A 17,724-nucleotide genomic window follows, 5' to 3' on the forward strand; every position below is an offset into this window, starting at 1 on the left:
TGGGGGGTCAGCGGGTCAATCCCCGCCCCCGGCGCCCGCTGCTTTCTCTGTCCGCATGAGCTGCCTCGCTCCTCTTGCCGCTGCCGCCGGACGCGGCTGATCTGCATAACCCCGCCCCCCGACAGGGGACCCGCCTCGTGCTGGGTGCCGTGCTCCACCGCAGCCCCCTGCCCCTCTTGGCCCCGCCCAGCTCTCGGCCTCAGCCCCGGGGGGCGCCTCCGGCCACCACTGGTCCAGCCACCGCCCCGTCCCTGCCCTGAGCTCCCCCAGCTTCTGCACTCGGCTCGGGGAGCCCGGCAGCGAGAGCCGGGCTGTGCATGGAGGGGAGTTTCTGGGGGTGCGGGGTGCGCAGGGGCGACGGAATTTCCGGTCCCTAAAAGTGGGGGGGGCACCAGTGCCGGAACGTGGCCACCCCCCTTCCGCGGCTCCCCTTCCTCCGAGCCCCCACCCTTGCCGCTCCTCATCCCTCAAGGCCCCGCCCCTTCTCCCAAGTTCCCCCCTGCGCTTCACTTTCTCCCCGATCTCCTGCCCTCATGCCGCCTCTTCCCCCTGAATCCCCGCCCCTGCACTGACCCTTCCCCCAAGGCTCTGCCCGGTGCCGCCCTTTTTCCCCAATTCTCCAACCCCGCATTGCCCTTTCCCCCAGACTCCGCCCCCACACTGCCCCTTTTCCCCAAATCCTGCCTCACACCACCCCTTCCCCCGATCCCTGCTCCCGCATTGTCCTACCCCTCCAGGGCCTGCCCCTGCCTCGCCCCTTCTACCGAGGCCCTGCCCTCGCACCGCCCCTTCTACCGAGGCCCTGCCCTCGCACCGCCCCTTCTACCGAGGCCCTGCCCCCGAACCGCCCCTTCTACCGAGCTCCCACCCTTGCACCGCCTCTTCTCCCAGTCCCGTCCCCGCCCCTTCCCCTGAGTCACCACTGCCACGCTGCCCATTCCCCCCAAGTCCCTGCCTCCTCACTCACCCTTCCCTCTAATCTCCACGCCTGCACCGCCCCTTCTCCCGAGTCCCCACTGCCACGCTGCCCCTTTCCCCCCGATTCCCCTGCCTTGCACCGCCCCTTCTCCCGAGGCCCCGCCCCTGCACTACCCAGCAGCCCAGGAGCAGGCGAGAGTGGGGAGGCAGGAGGTGTGACTAAGTGGGACTGTTCTTATTTCCTCTGAATAGTGTGGAGGTGCCTCAGTTTCCCCTATGCAGTTCTTAAGTATGTATGATCGTTGCAGCGCCCTAGAGGGCAGGTGTGTGCAGGGGTCTGGACACAGAGAATAGCTGACACCCTGTTTCCTGGCAACTGATGGCCTGGTCCTTCCACCCTGCAAGGTGAGAGCTAAAGGGCTGGAGAACAAAGGAATCAGGCGCCCTCCTGGCCTGAGACAGGGGCAAAGCCCAGAGGAGGAGGGGCTGGAGGGAGTTTCAGTTTGGGGCTGGTTGGAGACATGGAGTGAAGGGCAGACGTGGTTGTCTGGCTCACTGCCCCCCAAAATGGACCCAGCTGAGGGGTCCTGTTCTCTGCCCCTACAAGCTCTGTGTGAGACGATGTTCCTGTCATCTAATAAACCTTCTGTTTTACTGGCTGGCTGAGAGTCCCGTCTGAGCGTGGAGTTGGGAGGCAGGAATCCGCCTTGGCAGACTCGCTGTGGGAAGCGCACGGAGGGGCAGAGGATGCTGAATGCTCCGAGGTCAGACCCAGGAAGGTGGAAGTTGTGTGAGCTGTGTGTCCTGGAGACAGTCTGCTCACAGAAAGGAGACTTCCCCAGAGTCCCAACGGGCTTCGCAGGGAGCAGTTCCAGAGCATCTCCCGGGGACTCCGTGACAACTGGTGGCAGCGGTGGGATCTACTGTACCCCGTGGATGGCGCTTCCTGCAGTAAGTGGTTGGGGAGCAGTAAAATGAAGGGGGATTGATGAGAATCAGGCGTGCTGAAGGCTCAGAGAGGAGCAGTTTTGGGGGGCGGTTAACCCCTGGGAGTGTGTGACCACCGAGAAAGACTGTGCAGTAATGGGGTCCCCCTGGGGACTGCGGTGAGCAGTCTTAGGGGCGGAGGAGCCTGCGGCTTGGCCCTGGGAGAGAGAAGGACTTTTGCAGTAACAGGGTTCCCCTGGGGATTTCAGCGAGCGGTACCAGGGGCGGAGGAGTCTGCAGCTCGACTATGGCACAGAGGTGATGACCTCAAGAAGGGCTGGCACACTAGGGGTTCTCCCTGGAAACCGTGGGGAGCTGAGAGCGCACAGGACTGTGAGTCCACAACAACTTGGGAATAGTGGCGTGATGGCCTGTGGACACTGTAACCCTGTGCAAAAAGAGGGTTGAGCATTGGAAAGTTCACCAAAGCACAGTTCATCGTGCAGCTGGAGGATGACGACCGCTCTAAGGAACAGATTCCTGATCCCAAATGGGGCTACAGCAGGATCTGGGAGCAGCTGGAGTGGTAGCCAGGCATCCCGAAGACTCCTGTCCCCGACCAGACGGGGGTCTTCATGATCGGGTTCCCCATCGGGGGATTGGAGACGGACGGGATTGGAGCTGAGTCCGAGAGAGCAAGAGGACTGTGAGAGACGGCGAGAGCCCGAGAAAGAGCTGCAGCAGCAGCATGAATTGGCGATGGTGGAGCGGAGAGGCCTAGGGGACCTCCCAGGGGTGAGTGGGGATAGACCTTGGGGGGCCAGTTCCACAGGGAACCTCCATACTAAATTGCTGCCCCTCGTTAAGGAGGTGGGGATGTGGATGCCCACCTCACTGCCTTTGAGCAGGCTGGCAATTTGAACAAGGGGGACCCTGCGGAAAAGCCCTGGTGTCTAGCTCCCTTTCTGGGTCCCAAGGCCGTAGACTCCGTCAGCCAGATGGGTGGAGAGGTGGGCAGGCTCCCACCCCTGGTCCCAACCTATATGTCTGTGTGGAGTTTCCTGGGGTCAGGACCCTCGGACCCCCAGTGGGAGCGGAAGGTGATGGTCGATGGGGAGACATTCCTGGGGTGGCGAGATCCTGGGACAGAGAGAACTGTTGTCAGACCCCTGGTGGTGCAGCATCAGATGCTGAGGGGCTGTGTGAGCTGGGTGAGGGTCCCAGGGACGAAGCCCCTCGCCCTGCCTATGGCCCAGGTCCCTGTGCAGACCCAGGAGGGGTGGGGCTGGCTGGTCGTTGGGGTTCTCCGGGACACCAGCTGCGAGACCCTGTTGTGGGGTGACTGTGTCTCTTTGGGACAGGATCCAGGCCTGGCTCCTGTAACGGCCAAGTGTTTGAATTTGAATCCAGGGAACCCATCGGCGGAGAGGGAAATGGTCAGTGAAAATGCAGATGACCTGGCTGGCAGCGGGGAGGAGGTGCTAGGTTCAGGATACCTGCCTGCCCGTAACCAGACCCCTGGGGCTGGGTGGGACAGAGAGATGCTCCCTGCCCTCTTGCACACCGGAGAGGGGGCTCACGCTAGCTCTGATGCAGTGAGGAAAGTAGCGAGCTCGCTGCCTACCCCCACTGGGACAGCGCTGAGCACAGTGGGAGCTGAGACCCCAGCTGAGTGGGGGGGAGACAGGCAGGGCAGGGGATCTGTTGGGAGTGGCAAGGTGCTTGGTAAGGAAAGTTTGGATGAGCCTAGGCAGCCTTGTGTGCTGATGGCTGTGTCTAGTCAGCAGTGTGGGAAGGCTAGGAGAGTGTCCCTGGACCTTACCTGTTACCTGGGTCAAGAAGTGTGACAGTGAAGGAAATGTGCCTGTGTCTGTCAGGGGTATTGACTTGCCTATGGTGGGAGCTACCCTGATCTCCAAGCAGTTATCTGTGGACAGCCTTGTGTGCTGGGACAAGGGGAATGAGACCCCAAGCTGTGTGTCTGGTAAAGAGAAAGTGTGTCCGGCTCTTCTTTGTCTGTGGAGCAGACAGAAGGGGCCTTTCAGCCTGTGATAGTTGAGGGCAGTGCAGTTGTCTGGATTCAACTGAAGCCCAGGAAGGGAATGGTCCTAAGTTTGTGTCTGCTTGGGAGAATGGCCCTGTAACTAGGTCGCATCCAGTTAGTGTCTATGCAAAATCCCAGAGACCAGACAATTCTGGAGCTTGTATTTTGCCCATTGCTAGTGTGTGGCTGGGAAAGGGTGTAGCAACTGTCTAATCAGAGTGAGACTCTAACCAGGGCACAAAGAGAGCAGAAAGGTGATTTGATTGTGTTACCTACTAAGGGTGTGGAAACCTGTAGCAAGAAAGAAAAGATTCCTGAGCTTGTGTGTGGCAAAGGGAAGGAGAAGGCTTCTAACCTTTTATCTAGGAAATCTGTCAGTTTGCCTGAAAGGGGATTGTGTAGGAATCCGCCTGATGGGCCAGAGGTAATTCTGGATGTCAGTGAGACCCACCCCCAACCTAAGCCAGGGCAAGAAACTGGAAGGGCCTGGTGTAACTCCCACCAAGGAACAGGAGAGATGCTGGGGCATCCATGCCTGGGCGGACTCGCTGTGGGAAGCGCACGGAGGGGTAGAGGATGCTGAATGCTCCGAGGTCAGACCCAGGAAGGTGGAAGTTGTGTGAGCTGTGTGTCCTGCAGACAGGCTGCTCACAGAAAGACTTCCCCAGAGTCCTGACTGGCTTCGTGGGGAGCAGTTCCAGAGCATCGCCTAGGGACTCCGTGACAGGAGGGCAGAAACTTCCTGAAGAAAAAGAATCCTGTCCCAGCCCCCTGTTCTGCCCCACACTTCCCGGGTGCCCTCGGGCACATCACTCAGTCTCTCTGGGCCTCAGTTCTTCCATCCAGGAAATGGGGCTGGTGGCGCTTCCCGCCCTTGCCGGAGCCTGGGAGGAGAACTACCCTGCGGGTTGGGAAGAGGCTCGGACTCTGGGGTAATGGGTGAGGGGCGCAGGGGGAGCATCTTAGCACCATCGTTTGGTATCTGGAGTCTGTCTGGAAACAAAATATTTCCCGAAAGTCATTCTAAAAACCTGTATCCAGCCACGGGAAATATTTAACAAAGCTGCATGTTTTTCCCTCGTGTAGCCTGTCCCCGACCTGGCACCAGCCCCCAGTTCTGCCCCCTTCCTGCCACTGCAGCCCCATCTCACATCCTGACCCTCTCTGGGTGCCCTGGGCCCCTCTTAGCAGGGGGCTGTCCAGGAGGGTGTGGGGGGTGTCTCTCCTTGCAGCCATGGGCAGGGCGTGGGGTCTGGTGGATGTCCAGCCCCTCCCAGCCTGGCTCCCAGCCCCAGCTGTGCTAAGTATCCAACCCCACTCTAACCCCAGAGCTGGGAATGGAACCCAGGAATCCTGACACCCAGCCTCCCTTCCTCCCTCTAACAACTAGACCCCACTCCTGCCCATTTTGGGAGCCAGGACGCCTGGGTTCTATCTGGGCTCTGGGAGGGGAGTGAAGGCTACTGGTTAGAGCAGGAGGAGCCAGGACTCCTGGGTTCTATTCTCAGTGCTGCTGTGGGCCTCTCTTTTCCTCCCATTTTTTGGGTATGGAGACTGTAAACTCTTTGGGGCAGGGCCTGTCTCTCGCCTCGCCCAACAGGGCCCTGATCTCAGCTGGGGCAGGGACTGTCCTTGTGTCTGTGCAGCCCCCATCACAACAGGGGCCCTGCTTCTGCCCCGGTCTCTTTAGATGCTGCTGTGTACGGATCAACAGACCTGAATACTAAAAGCCATGGCACCGCCATTGCCCTGCAAGGGCTAAATGGGATTCTATCCCTGTGACCCTCCGTACATCCCCCCCCCGACACAGTTCCCCGGTTCTCCGCCCTGAGCTCCTCGTGCCGCTGCCCTCATCAATAGCAGTGAAGAAAGCCGCCCAGCCCTAGCGACAAATGAAGATGGGGAGAAGGGGGGGGGGGGAAAAAAGCTTTGCAAAAATTGGTCACACCAATAGGAAACCAGCAGCAGTGGTTTGCGACTACACCCGCCCCCCCCTGGCACTTATCCATCCCCCTTGGGGAGCAGCGATGGACGGAACAATCAAAGTAGGTTCTGGAGATGTTCCTCCAGCTGCCAGTGTCTGGGCTCCAGTTGGCGCTACGCTGTGTTCAGTTCCTCTCTCTGGTGCACCCCCCCCCCTCCTTCTGGTACAAAAAAATTTCCTCTTCCTTCTCATTTGTCGCACTCGATGTCACTGAGCTTAAAGAACCCCAACCAAAGCGCCACAGGGAGAGACACCCACGGCACTGCTCAGCTGAAGTCCTGCAAAGGAAGACGCCTTCCCCTACCCATTCCCAAGCATATGGGAAGGGGGTTGAGATTGGGGAGCATGGATGGTCAACCCAAGCAGGGGAGAAAGGATCTCAAGCCAGAAGGGAAGTGGGAGGGCCTGTGCCCCCAACATGGAGAATTTGGGGTGGAACCTTGCTTAACAGGTCAGTCTGTCCTTTCTGTCTCTGTCCCATTCTAGCTTTATCTAGCGCTCCTGTTTGTTCATTTGTTCTTTTTTGTTCCTTTCCTTCTGTAGCTTGCAGGTTCTTGCTTGCTTTTTTCCCCCTCTACCTTTCATGCTCTTTCTTTCCTTCATTTTCTATTGTTTTTACTCTCCCTTTATTTCTTTCTTTGCCTTTCACACTCTTTTCTCTCTCGCTGGTTATTTTTTTTCACTTGCTCTTTTTCCTCTCTCCCTTCCCAGCCAAGTGGGTTCTCCTTGTGCACAGATTTAGGGGCAGGTTTCCCTCCTGACCACCAAGTGGATTAAACGCGCCCCACGAGCATATTATGGGTTACCCAGCAGCTCCACTGACAGGACCACGGCTGGCCCGGGGAAGCTGGGAACCTGCATCAAACCAAAAACCCGCTGGCATCAAGGGAACAAGATCCGTGGCCAAGACCCAGTTGGATTTTGGGGGCGGCCTTCGATACTTAGAGGAGGGGCAGGGAAGACGTTTCTCGGGCTCAGAGCCACTTTGATCATCTCCAAGATTCTAACGCTTTGCAATCGTGCTGGGCTACTACATTTGTTCCTCAGTAGAGAAAGCCGGGGCTTAAAGCCTGTTTGTACAGCAGGGAGCAAAAGGGGGGGGTCCCAGAGCCAGCAAGGAAATCACAAGGGCTATGAAGATTAATCCACCATCATTCCTGGAAATCAGTGGCAGCGAGGCACCAAAAAGCTTGGGAAGGTCTGGGCCTGCTGGACAAAAGCTACTGCACCCAGAGATTGCTCAATCCTCCGCACTTGGTTCTGTGGCCACGTTAAGCACAGTCCGGTAAGAGGATGTTTCAACCAGCGGGCTGTGGGGAATTAGCAGCCTTGGCAATAACAGCGGGGGCTTGTTGGCTCCCTGGCCAGCAGCATCTTGGCTGTGTCCAGGGGGATTGTTTGATTTGCAGGGTGCTGTGGGGGTTTTTTGGGGTGGTGCCCTGAGAGGGGCCTCCTGCCCCCCACCGATAGGTGCTGTCTACCCCCACTTCCTAGCTGGGGGTGTCCCCCCCCAGCAAAGCATCCCTCCACTTGATTTCCAACAGGAAGGGGGAGGGGGTGAGTGTGGGAGCCAGGGCTCCTGGGTTTAGGCCACTCACCTCTTCCTGTTCCATCCCTCAGTTTCTCCATGGAAGAGGAATAAGGACAAAGTTGCCCCCAAACCCCCCCAAAGGCTTCAGAGGTGGTTCTGCAAGGAGGGGATGGCCCCAGCCAGGGCGGCGAGCTCAGGGGTGGGATCTGAGGGGCTGTTGCTACCTCAGCACAGGAATTAACCCCTGGGCTCAGGTGCCCGGGACAGGGCCGTCTTTACTGGCCCCTAGGGCAGGGCACAAGGGAGGGTGGGATGGTCCAGGCAGAACCACAGGCCAAGCCAGCCTGGAGCAGCCCGATAGAGCTGGTGCCCCCTAGCAGGGGACCATTCCCCACCCACCTGAGCCTGCCAGTCCCTGCCCTGGGGCAGGTCGGAGCTGGCGTCCCCCAGAGGGGAAAGGCCTCATGTCCCAGTCCCTGCCATAGACCTGAATGCGCATTAGTCAGTTTATTCAGAACAATGGGAATTACAGAACGCCACAAAACCCACGTGGGATCCCCCCCACACCTGACACTGCTCCCCCACCTCCACTCAGCCCCACCAACCCTCCCACCACCAGCATCTGGGTCACCCCCCCTTACACTGACCCCCCACCTTGCGGAAGAGGGGACAGCTGGGTTAGGCTCCGTCAGCAGGGAGAACTGCCCCGGCTGCTCCCACCTGAACACAGGGACAGGGAGAGAGAGGGCAGCAGGTGAGCAGCAGGTGAGCAGCAGGTGAGATGGCTCCTTCCCGCCCCAGTTCCCCCCCCAGCAGACACCACCACGTCCACTCTCAAAATCTGTCCCCCCTCACATCATCCCTTATGGCATATGCCCCCCCCCCGGCCACTCCCTAGGTACGCCCATTCTCCAGAGGCACCAGACCACCCCCTTCCTTCCCACCCCAGCATCCAACCTCCCCCCCATCAGTCCCTCCTGTGCCCCCCCTCCACTTGGGCAAGCCCCCTTCTTCCTCACAGCCCCCACCCCACCCCTGGCAGGAGAGAACCAACCCTGGACCCCCTCCCAGCACAGGATGGGCAGGGCCTCCCCCCTCTGGAGAACAAGGCGTCCCATAAACCAGGTGGGCGGGGGCTCCTCACCAGGCGTCGATCGTGGCCTGCACCTCGGGCCAGCGCTCCATGTGGCGCTCGCACTGCTCGGTCACCAGCTGGATCCGCGGCCCCAGGGCTCCGGCCTGCTCCCGGTCGTGGTCCCGCAGGGCCTGCAGCAGGACTGGGGGAAGGAGACATTGGTGAGGCCCAGAGGAGTTATGGCTGGGGGGGGGGTGCTGAGCGGATGCCATGGTCCTGCCACCTTTCAGGCCGGCTCGTGTGCCAGGAGGGTGCCCCTCGCAGACCCTGGGAAGGGGCCGCAGGCTGGGGGTCGCCCCCCTGGAGCCATGGGGAGAGCTCACCTTGCACATCGGTCCCCTGGCGCTGCTGCAGGCTGGCTAGCGCCTGGCTCTTGTAACTCAGCTGGGCACGCAGGGCCAGCAGCTCCTTCTTCAGCTCAGCCATGTGGGGCAAGAGGTGCTCCGGGGCCTGGGGCAGAGACAGATAGACACAGGGAGTGAGGGGAGACAGGGCCTGCCCCCTCTCCCCCAAGATCACCCCCCAGGGGGCCGTGAGGAGGTTTAATGCAGAATAAACTTGGGGGATGCTCCTGCCCCACCCCCTCCCTGGGGCCCCCCATCCCATCTCTCCCCAGAAGAGGGTCTCAGAGGAGGGGTTCACTCCCACCCTGTGGGGAGACATTCCTGCTCCCTGCCCCATTGCTCCACCAAGTGTGCGTCTCACCTTGTAGAGAGGGAAGCCGGCAGCCTGGCAAACAGTGAGGAAGGCCCGGTGCTGGGCGAGCCCCGCCCGGTCCAGCCGATGGATGGAGAGCTCGTGGGCCTGGACCTGCTGGGACCTGGAGGAGGGGGACGACCGGGTCAGGGCAGCTGAGGATCAGCCCCTGAACCCCTCACCCTCAGCCATCCCCCATCCCCACCGGGCACCCCAGCCCACATCCCTCCCGCTCCCCAGGAAGGGCTGGCGGGGCCCCGTCCTCACAGCAGCCTGCCGGCATAGTACAGCATTGGTGCCCCTGGGAGAGCAGGTACCAGTGTTCCCAGAGTATTAATACCCCAGAGAGTATCAATGCTCCTCTCACCGCTATAGGCTACCGACGCTCCTAGAGCATTATCAGCCCAGAAAGTATTAATCCTCTTACCACAGATCTGGGGTACCAAGGCTCTCAGAGCATTACCCTCCCCCCGCCCCCGGAAAGAGTATTCATGCTCCCACCAGAGTATTAAAGCCCCTGCCCTATTCTCAGGGTATTAGCTCTCCGCCCAGAGAATACGGGGTTTTCATTAGTATTCCCCAGCACCAACGCTCCTGCTTGTCTCCGTGCCCCGACTGCAGCATTAATCCCACTGCCTAAGTACTCCCAGAGGACCAGCGCCCCCAGCTTGGGGCAGAGGAGCAGAGTACCAGTACTGCTCTGCGGGCATCTCCCTCCCTCCCTCCAACCGGCAGATCTCAGGGTGCTTTTCCCAAGGTGGGTCTCAGCCCCGTTTCAGTGGGACACAGGTGGGGAGGGAAGGGGGGGAGAAAATCCCAGGAATCCTGCATACCCCAAGTCCAGTAGTGCAGGAGGGGGAGCACAGGTACACCCCCAAGGCCAAGGGGCACCCCCCCCATATGGGGACCCAGCCCCTGGGGCAGCCCAAGAGGGGACAGTTGGCCCCAGGACCCTGCTCGCTGTGGGGGAGAGCAATCAGACAGAGCAGGAGGGTGGGGGGAGACTCACCCAGGGAGGCTGCGGTGCAGCAGGCAGGGGAGGGCGATGGCCCCCAGCTGCCGGACCTCGCGCTCCACCCCCCCGTGCAGCCGCTGCGACTCCAGGGTCACGTCCTGTTCCGGGCCCAGCAGCTTCCTCTGCACAAAGGCCTGGACCTGAGAGAGAGAGAGCGGGGTTTGGGGGAGATCATGCTGGTGCCCCGCCCTGCCGGTGCCCCTCAGGCCCGACCCACAGCCTCCTGGTATCCCAGCCCTGGACTCCCCCATCCTCTGTCAGTGCCCCTTGATCCCGCCCCATGGCATGGGAGGGTGTCTCACCTCGGCCTGGCCCTTGCGGAGCTGGCAATTGATGTAGGAGGTGCCTTTGATCAGCGCCCGGACGTGCTGCTGCTTTTCGCACTGGGGGGGAAGGAGGGAGAGAAAGTGTCAGTCCTGGGGATGCTTCAAGACAGTGTCCCTGCTCCCCCTGGGGCAGCAAGGCACCCCATATTCAACCCTGCAATCGCTCCCTTTCCCATAGAAGGAACCCCCCCGACCCCCAACTTGATCACTCCTTCCTTTCCCTGCCTCCCCTCCCCCCTATCATCCCCAAACCCATATGCACCCCCTCTACTTCCTTCCCCCCAGGCCAGCCAGGTACCCTGTGGATCCCCCTCTAGGAACCCACCACCCACAGGCACCCTCCCAGCCAACCCCACCTCATCCTCCTGTGTGCCCTACTGCCTCCCCACCCCCCAGGCAGGTCCCACGTCCAGAGGTTGCCCTGTTCTGGCCCCCAGATTCCCCCCCCACGCTTCCCGCACTCACCACCAGGTGGCGGAAGTCCAGGATGCGCTGACGCTTGCTCTGCAAGGCCTGCAGCTCCGCATGGCGGGCACTTGCCTCCTGCTCCAGTTCCTGGCAGCCTCAACGCAGCCCATCCCGCAGCCCTGCCAGCCGCACAGCCCGCAGCGCCAGCTCCAGCACCGCCCTGGGGGCCGGGCGGGACAGGCCAGTTCAGTGGGGGGGTGGGGGGGAGTCTCCCCAGCAGGGGGTGCTCACCACAGGGCCCCAAGAGCGCAGGGGGACCCCACAGGACAGGGAAGTCTCCCCAGCAGGGAGCGTGCTCCAGGGGGCCCTGACAGAGCCGGGGTACCCCTGGGGTGGGAAGTCCCGCCAGCAGGGAGCGGTCTCCCAGCGGTGGGTGGTCACGAACTGTGCAGGGCTGAGTCCAGGGGGCGGGGTGTCTCCCAGAGCCTGCGGCAGCTACCTGGTGAGGATCGCGTGCTCCGAGCCGTCCGCCACCAGCCAGTGCATCTCCTGCAGGAGGGAGGCCAGCTGGGCCGTGCTGCGCTGCTTCCGGGCCTGTAGGGGGAGCTGCTGCACCCACAGCTCCTCACACCTGCTCCAGCCTTCCTGCAGCCGGGGGAGGGAGCAGGTAAGGAGGGGCCAGGGGACTCTGCCCCCTCCCCCCACTATAACCCAGCTGGAGATATGGGCCCTGTTGTCCCTGGGACCCCCCAGCACTGAGATACAGCCCCTTCCCCCTGATATATCCCAGACCCCAGGAGCCCCAGATGTGGCCCCCTCCCCCCGGCTATATATCCTAGCCACTGGCACTGCCCAGCCCCCACATGCGGCCCTGCCTGCCCCTCCCCATGCCCCCACTCACCTGTATGAGGCCCCGGACTGAGGGCAGGGCTGCTGGTGGCCCCGCCAGGTCTTCCAGACGGGAGCTCTCGTAGCGGAACCTGCAGGTCAGAGGGCAGAGATACAGGTCCCAGCATTGCTGCCATGGGTCACTGCAGCACCACTGGGGTGACAGGCCCCAGAGCCCCGACTCTGCCCCCTGCAGTACAAGCTGACACCACCAGGGGGCCAAAGACCCACAGCACCCCTCTCTCTCGAGCTCTGACTCTGCCCCCACCCCCAAGTACAAGCCACCACCACTGGGGGGCGATAGCTCCGTACAGCACCACACCCCCACACTGTCAGCCCCTTAGCGGTACCCACTTGAGGGCCTCTACGTCGCGGGGAATGTCAATGCGGCTGGTGAGCTCCTGCATCTGCAGGGTGTTCTCCAGGGCCAGGTGCTCCAGGGCTGCCAGGACATGGTTGGGAGGGTGGGAACCCACGATGGCCTGCGTGGGCAGAGAGGTGGGATGAGCCACAGTGGGCCAGGGACGCTGTACCTTCCCTCACGGCTGGCTCCAATGCCCCATACGGGGCTAGAGGGCGCTGCGCTGCAGGGAGCAGGGCAGGGGGCTCTCCCCTGGCAGTCAGGGCTGCCTCAATGCCCCAGCCCGGCGCTAAGGGGCGCCCAGCTGCCCCTCCCAGAGGTGGCTGCATCTCTGTAGCAGGCGAGCCGTCCCCAGGGTCCCTACCCCATTGCTCCTCCCTCCCCCCGCCCGTTACCTCCACCGTGCTCAGCCAGTGCTGGTAGGACGCGTCCAGCAGCTCCTCGCTTGTCCTGCTGCTAAGAGAGAGACACACGAGGCGGGTCAGAAACAGAGCACGGGGGAAGGAGAGGGCAGGGGAGCTCACAGGGTCTTACGGGACGGCCCCAGATGTGCTGTGCTCGAAGAGTGACTTCAGGAAGTGGAAGCGCAGCTGGCAGGCCGTCCGCACGTCCCGCTGCGGAGACAGGGACAGACACGCGGACGGGTTACCGGGGTGGAGAAGACACGACGGCCCTCAAGAAAGCTGCAGATCACCAGGAACTACTGGATCCTCCCCCCTTACTGGGATCCAGGCACCAGGTTCAGGGAGATCCCTCAGGATCCCAAGACCTGATTGCCAATGGCCCGACAGACTCTCCCCGGGGCTCGGCACCAGGCTCAGTCCGATTCCCTCCTCCTTCCCAACCAAACCCCATCGCCAAATCCCACAGGGAGATCACCAGAGCCCCATGCTGGCATTCACAGGGCTCAGATTACCGGGTACCCCTTGTCACTAGCCACTAGAGCCTGCCTTGGCATCTCCAGATTCCCCCCCATGAGATCCAGGACTGGGATCCCCAGATCACCACCCCCAACTAGCAGAGGGGAGCAGGATTCTCAAATTCCACTCCCCCCGCCCAGGATCTACCCACTATCCTCTCCCCAACTCACCAGTACTTCAGGCTCCAAGCCAGCAAATCCGAGGGCAGGCAGCTTCCCTCCCACCGTCAGCTCCACCTTGGCCTTTCTGCAGAGACCAGAGGAGGCTGTGAAAATTGGCGGGGGGGGTTGCGGGGGGAGGAGGGAGAGGGGCGGGAGAGGAAGGGGGAGCACAGTTCAGGACACCCCCCCCCCCATCCCCATCCCCAGCGGGACCCTGCCATGGAGCAAAGGATACTGAGAGATGCTACCCAGGATAGGCAATGCCCAATCCCTAATGCCACCTGCCATGGGACCCCCTACCAAGGAGCAAAAGATTCTGGGAGCTACTGCCCAGCAGAGATGTCCACCGGATAGTGCTTCAGAAGCAAAGGATTCCGGGGGACGCGACCAGGAGCAGTGGGGACCCCACGCTAAGGACGGAACCACCCCCCACACACCTGCTGATGTCCTTCAGCTGCTCCAGCCGCCCCCTCAGCTGTGCTACGCTGCCCTGCAGCTGCTGGCGTTCCTCGGCCAGGCGGGCCGCATAGGCCTTGAGCAGCAGGGAGTGGCGCTGGGCGTCACGGATCCGCTCCTGGGCCGCCTCCAGGGAGACCTCTGCGGGGTGGGAGCAGAAAGACCATCAGGGAAACCCCACCCCAAGCCCCAGACGCTAACTACAAGGCCCCACTCCCCTCCCAGAGCTGGAGATAGAACCCAGGAGTCCTGGCTCCCAGCCTCTCCCACTCCCCTGCCTCGCTCCCAGAACCCAGGAGTCCTGAGGTGACGGGTGTGAACCCCACAGGTGATTGTCTGGGGAGGGACCATAGGGGGAAAATCAGCAGCCCCAGGGACCACGGGAACCTTGCGGATGGGGAAGAGACCACGTGGGGAGATGCTACCCCCAAGGACGGCGGGGCAGGGGAACAATCCTGCCCCGCCCCCCACGAAGAAATGGGGGGAAATGGATTTGGGCTGCAGGGGGACGATCCCACTGGGTGTTGGGGGAGAACAGATGGGAGGACTGGGGTGGACTTTGTGCCCTCCACCCCCAGAGCAATGGCCTGGGGTAGAGCGCTGGAGGCACAGACTACGCCGCCTCCCAGATCCTTGGGGCTCCCCCCTTACCGTCAGCCATGACCTCGCGCTGGGCTGTCTCTATCTGCAGGTCCAGCTGCTGCAGCTCCCCACGCAGGCGGGCCACGCCCTGGGCAAGCTGCTGGCGCCGCTCCTGCTCTGCTTCCGACCCACTGGGCTTTCCCCGTGGGGAGGGGGAGACACCGACGGCTGTAGACCCAGGCATCCTGCTCACCCCACGGCAAGGCCCCTGTTCCACCCTGCAGCACCCCAATCCCAATCCCCCACCCTCCCCATATCTCCCAGATCCACAGCTCAGCAACAAGGCACCCACTCTCCCCCACCCTATCCCATGCCATAGGACCCCTCTGCACCACGATCCCACCCCGACTCACTTCCCACCCACTGCTCCCACCCTATTCCACCCCGCAGCACCACCTGATCCTCACCTTGCCCCACGACCCCATCCCTACCCTGACACACTCTATCCCATCCCACAGCACCCCGATCCCCTTCCCCGCTCCTCCAAGTCCAGATTACCATCCCCTACCGACTCCCCCACCCACCACAGCAACACCCAATCCCATCCACAACACCCGTCCCGTCCCATCCCACCCACAGCCCTCACCCACACGCCGCTATCCACCCAGCAGTCTCCACCGGCCCCCTCACCTCTGCCTCCTCCAGATGCTGGTACCTGACGCAAGGTCTGAGTAAAGGAGGCTGAACGTAGAGAGTGACAGAGGCCTGGACAGACGGACAGACACACAGACGTCAGGGAGAGCTCGGAGCCAGCAGGCTTCGAGGTCCAAGGCCAGGAGACAGACGCCAGCCAAGGGTCGGCAAGGAAATTAAACCCGCTCCTATAGGGCATAGGGGACACCGGGCTGGATGGGCCCAGGGGCTTGGTCTAGGCAGGGACGGGGCAGGACACTGGGCTGGATGGGCCCCTTGGTGAAAAAGCTGCCCATAGTAACAAGCCCCCACGGCAAAGGGGAACGAGGAAAGGATACCACAGCAAGTTCCCTCGGATCTTCTTCACATTCCTGTGAGGAAAGAGAGAGGGGTGAATCTACTGCAGAAGCAGCAATGGCTCTGGGAAGGGAGGGGGTCCAGTGGTTAGAGCAGAGGACGACGGGAGCCAGGACTCCTGGGTTCTACCCCTGGCTCTGGGAGGAGACCTGAAAAGCAGAAGGCCCCATGTCCGATTCCCCGCTGCTGCCCCCCTGAGCCAGCCAGTCCCCCGCCCTGGGGCCGGGTGGGAGCCAGCGGCCCTTTGAGGGGAAAGGCGCCGCACCCCATTCCTCTCACCTCTGGTGGTGCACGTGCCGGGTGACGTATCTCCAGATCTCCGCACACTGGCCTGAGCACATCCTGGGGATACAGAGCAACAGCATCAGCCCCACGGGGACGCGACCGGAAACCCCTACGAGGAGCATGGGTGGCCCTTGGTTGAGGGCCGTATACCCCCCCCCCACGTCCCTGCCCCAGGGCTGGATACCCCCTTTTCCTTCCCTCCCCCCACCGGGCTCATCCAGGTAACCTCACAGGGCTCGGGGGTAACCTGGCAGGGGGCTGGGAGGCCCTTTTATCGGGGAGAGCGGAGTGTGTGTGTGGGGGGCGCCTCTGGCCCCACAGCTGGGAGGGATATAATCAAGGGGCAGTGAATGGGGATGTGGGGGCAGTAGGGCAGTCAGGGAACCCATGGGGAAGAAGTTGGAGGGCTGGGGGCTGGGGCAGGAAGGTACCAAGGAGCAGAGGAGGCAAGGGGGGGGCAAAGGGGGGAGGAGGACCGGGGGGCAGGACGCGAGGAGAGAGGGAGGCCGCCCCCGCAGCGGGGACCCCGAAGGAGCAGGGGAAAGGTGGCCGGGGGGGGGAGAGCCGCAGGAGCCCGCGGACAAGGAGGGAAACGGGAACTCGCGGAACAAAAGGAGACCGGGAGCATGCGGGGGGGGGGAAGGAGCCGGGGGGCCCGAGCCGGGGGGGCGGGAGCCGGGGGGGGTCCCCGCGCTGGGGGGGATGGTCCGGGGGGGTGGGAGACGGGGGGGGGTCCCCGCGCTGGGGGGGATGGTCCGGGGGAGCGGGAGACGGGGGGGGGTCCCCGCGCTGGGGGGGATGGTCCGGGGGGGTGGGAGACGGGGGGGCCCCGCGCCGGGGGGGATGGTCCGAGGGGGGGTCCCCGCGCTGGGGGCCCGGGGCTCTCACCGGCGGAAGGCCCCGTCGGGGGGCACCTTCCCGGGGGGCAGCCCCATCTCCCGGGCCGCCCAGAGCTTCAGCTCCAGCGCGAGCCCGCCCCGCTCCATGCCGGGACCCGAGCACCGAGGCGCCGGCCGCTGCCGCAAGGCCCGCCGGGAGCTGGGGGGCGGGGCCTGCCGCTGCTGGGGGGCGGGGCCTGCCGGCAGCCGCAATTTGCTGTTCCCCCCTTCAGGTGCGGGTCCCAGCACAGGCCCCAGGGTGGCCCCTCCCCGGTGTGTAACAGCGCCACCTGCAGGCTTCCGGCAGGACGAAGAGAGGCGCAGCTCATGTGCCCTGCGCACTGAATTCCCGCGGGGAAGGTAAAAAAAAAAAAGTGCTTGAGTCGCGCGTGCTGCAGGGGGCGCGAGCGGGGCCGCGAGGCCAGGGTGAGCAAGCCGGTGCCGTCAGCACGCTGCAGCGAAGGGGCCGGCTTCATGCAAATAGAGAGAATCTTCCGGGCAGAGAAACGAGTGACAAGGCGACCGCGAACGAGCTGGGGGAATGGAGCAGTTTTGAAGCTGAACTTTCCGGCCGGAGGCGGTTGGCTCTGACTGGTGAACATGGAGCGGGAAGGCAAAGGCAGTCGGAGCAGAGTGGAAGTGGTCGGAGCATGGCTGTGGCGCTAGGGCCGCTCAGCGGCAGCGGTCACCGTGGCGTGGAGAGCGGTGGGAACGGGTGGGCCGCAGAGCAGCTCAGCGGCAGGGTATCGCTTCTCGGCCTTTTGGCTAAGATCAAGTGTAGTATCTGTTCTTATCAGTTTAATATCTGATACGTCCTCTATCCGAGGACTATGTATTAAATGGATTTTTGGAACAGGGAGATGGAATAGGAGCTTGCTCCGTCCACTCCGCGCATCGACCCGGTATTGCAGTACTTCCGGGAACGGTGCACCTCCCCTCGGGGACATTATCGTGGTTCAAAAACAGACTCAATCGCTCTCTTTCTTTTCTAATCCCCAGGCGTTCAACTCTTTAGTTTGCTCGTGGGGAGCGGTGGGGGGGTCGGTTGCGTTGAGGGTCTGTTGTAATCCTGGGAGCCGGGCGAGGAGAGCTTTTTGTGTGACTGGAGACGTAGTTAAAAAGCCGGGACTCTGCTTTGCGCGGTGAGTGCCTTTAGCAG

The 17,724-nt window shown here is 62.5% G+C and overlaps 1 protein-coding gene and 1 non-coding gene across 2 annotated transcripts; one reads left to right on the forward strand and one right to left on the reverse strand.

Annotated features, from left to right (window-relative positions):
• Positions 1-199: 199 nt before the first annotated feature.
• Positions 200-17,360, reverse strand: LOC140902937 (HAUS augmin-like complex subunit 5). The gene is given in 20 exon segments (XM_073323520.1): positions 200-373; positions 8,010-8,124; positions 8,549-8,681; positions 8,863-8,989; positions 9,245-9,359; positions 10,245-10,390; positions 10,553-10,633; positions 11,042-11,204; positions 11,484-11,629; positions 11,886-11,964; positions 12,227-12,354; positions 12,629-12,689; positions 12,768-12,847; positions 13,324-13,399; positions 13,752-13,911; positions 14,422-14,548; positions 15,031-15,067; positions 15,384-15,416; positions 15,682-15,744; positions 16,576-17,360. Coding segments are annotated over 20 exon segments (2,142 nt in total). The 5' UTR covers positions 16,674-17,360.
• Positions 17,311-17,501, forward strand: LOC140903021 (U2 spliceosomal RNA). Its single transcript, XR_012156147.1, has one exon. It is a non-coding gene; the product is annotated as a U2 spliceosomal RNA (small nuclear RNA).
• Positions 17,502-17,724: the final 223 nt, after the last annotated feature.

This window comes from Lepidochelys kempii, chromosome 24, assembly GCF_965140265.1.
Source record: "Lepidochelys kempii isolate rLepKem1 chromosome 24, rLepKem1.hap2, whole genome shotgun sequence".
Lineage (NCBI taxonomy): Eukaryota > Metazoa > Chordata > Testudines > Cheloniidae > Lepidochelys > Lepidochelys kempii.